The sequence below is a fragment of the Chinchilla lanigera genome, unplaced genomic scaffold (assembly GCF_000276665.1).
Source record: "Chinchilla lanigera isolate Chin_1 unplaced genomic scaffold, ChiLan1.0 scaffold00017, whole genome shotgun sequence".
Taxonomy (NCBI): domain Eukaryota; kingdom Metazoa; phylum Chordata; class Mammalia; order Rodentia; family Chinchillidae; genus Chinchilla; species Chinchilla lanigera.
In genome coordinates, this window is record NW_004955418.1 from 21,150,008 (window position 1) to 21,155,728 (window position 5,721).

At 44.1% G+C, this 5,721-nt stretch overlaps 1 protein-coding gene across 1 annotated transcript in view; it reads left to right on the forward strand.

Moving 5' to 3' along the window:
* Nucleotides 1–3: 3 nt before the first annotated feature.
* Nucleotides 4–5,721, forward strand: part of Mblac2 (metallo-beta-lactamase domain containing 2) — a gene marked incomplete at its 5' end in the record, with an annotated part of 20,273 nt that continues 14,555 nt past the window's right edge. The window contains 1 exon segment of the mRNA XM_005382280.2: nt 4–534. Coding sequence (XP_005382337.1) covers nt 81–534 — 454 coding nt within the window.

The window sequence follows — 5,721 nt, forward strand, 5'->3', positions numbered from 1 at the left end:
AAGAGCCGCACCGCGCCGCAGCGGCCCGGGTCTGCACCGCCCGCGGGAGGCACGCGCGCCGGGCCGCACCCCTGCCCAGCATGTCTGCGCTCGAGTGGTACGCCCACAAGTCCCTGGGCGATGGCATCTTCTGGATCCAGGAACGCTTCTACGAGTCGGGCAACCGCGCCAACATCTGGCTGGTGCGCGGGTCCGAGCAGGACGTGGTGATCGACACGGGCCTGGGGCTGCGCAGCCTCCCCGAGTACCTGTACTCCTCCGGCCTGCTGCAGGACCGCGGGGCCAAGGAGGACGCGCCGCGCCGGCCGCTGCTGGCGGTGGCCACCCACGTGCACTTCGACCACTCGGGGGGGCTCTACCAGTTCGACCAGGTGGCGGTGCACCACGCCGAGGCCGAAGCCCTGGCTCGCGGGGACAACTTTGAGACGGTGACCTGGCTGTCGGACAGCGAGGTGGTGCGGGCGCCCAGCCCCGGCTGGAGGGCCAGGCAGTTCCGCGTGCAGGCGGTGCAGCCCACCCTGGTCCTGCAGGACGGTAAGGGACCCCAGGGGGCGCGCTGTCGCCGAGGGGGGGACGGGGAGGCCTGGTCCGGCTGCGCGTTGCAGATCTGCGTGGCCCGGCGGGGTTCTCGTGGCGCATCACGGAACAGCACTTGTGCCTCACGCCGCCCTGAACAGAAGCCCCTCGGAGCGGGCCGAGGCCAGCGCCGCAGCCTTCTGTGCAGACAGCCGGGGAGCCGTGCAGCGGCCCTGGGGTCGGGTGGAGAGCGGGCACCACCCCCGGGCAGTTTCCTGTGTGCGTGGCGGTAGTGGCACTGCAGACACTTGGGACCAGGGATTCCCGGGGTTCCCAGCACCTGGCTGGCGTTTCCAGGCGCTTTGGTGGCGAATGGACTGTGAAGGAAGCCCGGCTCGCCAAGAGTGCAGGTCTCGCCCTGTGCTTTTGAGAGCTGCGACTTCTCCCTCGGTCCGCGCCGCTTTGAGCTTTCCTTCCCACCTGTAGGCTCTGGAAGCCGGGCGCGATCCGCGCGTTCGCCCAGCTCTTTCAGGGGGGGCCTCTCTGCCTGATGCGGCCCCACAGGAGGAAAAGCCGGAGAGGGAACATAAGAGCGCAGTCTGCCTTCCGTTCTGATATGTGGTCAAAAGCAAAGCCTGAGAAAAATGAGGGAGGGTATTTCCGGCGGAGGGGAAGACAGGATGCGGTCCAGAGGAAAAAAAACACGAATGAAACAAAATAGAGTAGGGGCCCGGTCCTCTCCTTTCCTGCGGCAATTCAAGTAATTGAGATAGTTAGCCACAGCAGCGCTGTTTGGTATATTAATTTCCTATTTTCTTTCTCGAATACTTTTGATTTTATTTTATACTCGGCACATTCGAAATAAGGCTACTGACCCCCAGTTAAATGTGTTGCATTGGAGTCCACCGAGCAAGATGAGTGGTAAAGGTAGGGTTTGAACAAAGCATACAGAACACACAAAAATCCAGTGTGGAAATATATTAATGATAATTCTGTGTAAAGAATTATCATAATATGTGAAAGCCCCTTCCTTTCTACTTTACTCGTTTTAATTACCAATTTCGTTTACTGAAATATCTATAGAAGGGTGAACAAAAGTTTCTGCAGTACAATAATGCTTACTATAGAACCAAACACTATGGCAAATAAGTATATTGCAGAAGTTAATTTACCTCACAGATGAGATCTTGATCATGTATGATGTTGTAATTCTATGCCTAACCCCCCACCCAAGTTTCATTAAATTTTTAAGCCTAAAGATTAAAACTTTATTTTAAAAAACTGTTTTAGCCAAGAATTTTTACGTTAGCTGACAATACAGAATTTTTGAAGAGTACATTTACATTAAATATACTTTTGATTATATTTCTTGATAAAATTGATACTTTCAGAGGTAATATTTTCAGGCAGTTGATGGGGATTCAAACTGAATTCTGGCACCAGGCCAAAGAAAATGTTTAATCAATATTTAAATTGTTCAAAGCAAAAAGTTGTTTTTGATTTATATACTTTTGATTCTGTGGGGAGGATGGGAAGTCAGGATAAAACAATGATAAGGATTGTAGTTTTATACAGGAACAGAAGATATGCAGGCCTAAATATCATGCCTGAGGTCACAGAGCCGCTGAAGAAACTGGTTTGAGAACCAGGTTTAAAACCCAGCTGATGGTAGAGTCCTTGAGCTGCGGCATCCCTGCAGGCATCTTCCTGGGGCTGTAAGCCTCTAAAGGTGTGGAAAGAAAGCTTCATATTTACCAAACACTTTAAAGGTGATAGTACTATGCTATCAAAGTGCTTTTCATTAGGACCTGGATATCTCACCCTCAAAGGTAGCATCCAATTTCCTGATTTCTCAAGAATATTAATTTCCTGTGTCTTCTGAATGATGTGGCCTGCTCACTCACTGTTAACGTAATCCAGATGCTTGGAAGGCGATATAAATTATTTATATTAAAAATTCATTAAAAAATAAATAAAAATTCATGTACGGTTGCATACACACACACAGTGTATCCCTAGCAGCATAAAGCCATCATTGGTTTGGTTAGGACACAAGGTGACTGGAACCACTTATTGCATTTCATTTAGTGATTGATGATCACTTGTCACGGAGAAGCATAAATCTGGGCACTATATGTATCTATAACCCAGGAGCTGGTTTGTAAAGAATTGACAAGGAGGACAAGGAGTAAATAGCCCTTCTTTATCACCTTTGATGGAAAACAACTTGCCTTATCAATAGTGAACTGGTGTCTTTCTATAAGAAGACAGCATAGACCTTAAATACAGCACATATGGATGGCCACATATCATTTTGCCTATATTTTCATAATATTTGAGTGTTTAAGTTACCACGTTTTTGAACCCCTTATAAATGTTTGAACAGTTTGCCCAGAGTCATTAAAATATCTCAAGAAGTGGTTTCAGGTGGATGTAAGTTATTTGAGGGTTTAAAAATAAAAAATAGGGATTCCAGAAAAGTAGCTAATTTAGCTCTTTCCCAAAGCCTCACTGATACTATGAAGAGACCACGGTTTAAGTATAAATCCCCATTGGCTGAGATGATTATTTTGGGGGTTAGAAAGTACTTGTGGTGACTGAGTTAACAGTTTTATACTATGCTAGCAAATCAAGATCCAAGCCAATTTACACCAGAGAACCCTTAAAAGGCTCAGGAAATAGCAGGAGCTGGTACCTCGGTGGGGTCAAAGGGAATATTAAAATAAGTAGAATTGGCTGTAAGCATTTTAAGAAGCTGCTAAAATGCTCGGAAGTCTTTCTTTAAGTGAAGGTCTCTCCCTTATGCATTTAGTTTTTTCCCCTGGAGAGAGTTAAGATTGAAAGAGGCTGGCAACTCTTGAGCTCAGAGATTCTGTATGGAAAATGGGGGAGGGGTTATGTGTATTTTCTAGAAATCTACACGTTTGAGAGCCTTTACTCTCCAAGGAAGGAAATTAGAAGATCTTATCTGGGGAGTCTGACCCCTAGAGGAAAGACTATAAGATTCCCTTATAGGGGCTGGGGCACAGCGCCTACCTGGCAAGCACGAGGTCGTGAGTTTGATTCCCGGTACCAGAAAAAAAAAAAAAAAAGATGCCCTTATAGAGGAATTACTAAGTAATCCCTGGCCTGATATCACTGTCAAGCCTACTTCACTAGGTGCCATGAGTGTGCTTCAAGCAGCATTCCGTCCCCTACTCTTAAACAGGAAAGCAAGGATTGTGAAAAATCAGAAAATCCTCTAACATATGATCAAATATTAAAACAAATAGCATAAAGCAGTGGTGGCAAAGATACAGTGTGCATGCTACAGCAGGCTCTTTGTGTCATTGAACTCTAAAGGGTTTGCTATCACTGGCATAAATCAGCCTGAGTTTGAGGGACTACCATCTGTATCATCAAGGACATAAGACAAGTGCACGATCAGCTTTCACATTGCTGCAATACTCAACACTTAAAGGAGGAAAGGTTTAACTTGGCCCACAGTTTCAGAGAACCCAGTCCATGGTCAGTTGGCTCCAAGGCAAAAACATGATGGTGTTGCAAAGATGAGCAGTTCATGACAGTTGAAAGCAGAGCAGGGGAACACTACCCAAGAGAAAGGGACCACGTATAGTACCTTAAGTCCTGCCTTTATAACCCACCCAGACAAAGCAATTGGTGTTCCACCAGTCCCCAAACCAGTTTCCCAAGCCAGTCAAGTTGACATTCAAACTTAACCATCACAACAAAGCTGCATCCAGGTTATCAGATGATAAGGATGAACAACAGAGTAATACCCAAAGTGCTCTTAGAGTTTAGAACATCAGAAATTACTTTGTAAAAGTATGGAAGGTAAAGTTGAAAACTTACAAGTAGCAGATAACCAAAATGGAAACTAGGAGAGAAAAAGATTAGATAGTCAGAGGACCAGTTTGGAAAATTCAGTGTTGGAATGATACGAGCAGAGATAAAGCAAATAAAGCAAAAGAAATAAAAGTAGAAGTAATCCAAGAGTATATGGCACAGTTAAAGGATGATGTAAATTTCCAGATTTAAAGGGTCTGTGGAAACCAACGTGGTAAAATGGGCCTGGTGGTGCACGCCTGTAATCCTGGCACTTGGGAGGCTGAGGCAGGAGGATCGTTGCAAGTTTGAGACCAGCCTGGGCTACAAAGTGAGCTCAAGGCCAGCCTGAAACTGCATAGCGAGACCCTGTCTTAAAAAGACAACAACAACAGAAAAAAGAAGCCAGCGTGGTAGTGCATGCCTCTTGTCCCAGCACTCAGAAGGCTGAGGTGGAACAATTGCCATATTTTAAAATTATTTTTATTATCATTACCAAATTAAGAAATGAACATTTACACTGTAATGAAAATAAAGGCTAATGACAAAAACTTTTATGAATTTTTTTATTTTAAAGAGAATAAAAAAAGATACGAATTTCAAAACAATATGATAGGAAATTAACAATGGTTATTAGATTGATCAGATAATGTAAGCACTGTTCCTTTCAATGAATTAATAGACATTAGTAGTATAATTATCTTAGCTATTGTGTGTATGTGTGTGTGTGTGTGTATTATTCTTTTGTCCTTTCCCCCATCCTAGTTGTTCTTTCTTTTTTTTTTTTGTTTTTTTTTTGTTTTTTTTTAGTTGCTCTTTCTATTTGAGCAGTTTCTTTACCTTTCACAATATCTATTGTACCTTTTGGATCTTTTTTACTCTTTCAGTTTCTTATACTAGGGAGACAATATGATGTTTACACATGTGAGTTTGATTTATTTCACTTATGAGTATGGTCTCTAGTTTCATTCATTTAGCTGTAAAAGCCTCAAGTTTATTTTTCTTAATAGCTGAGTAATACTCCATTGTATAAAGATACCACATCTTTTTTATCCATTCCTCAGTTGAGGGACATTTGGGTTGGTTCCAAGATTTAGCTATTACCAATTGTGCTGCTATATATCGCTTCTCGGCCTTTTGGCTAAGATCAAGTGCAATTGTGCTGCTATAAACATGGGTACAGATATATCGCTGTGGTATGATGTTTTAAATTCTTCTGGGAAAATACCCAGAAGGAGAATACCTGGATTGAATGAAACTTCTAATCCTAGCTTTTTGAGGATTTCCCCAGTGGTTGTATCGGTCTACACTCTCTCTTGGTTACTTTCCTCTCTTTGCTGGGACAAAATACCTGATGCCCAAAATTTAGGAAGGAAAGGT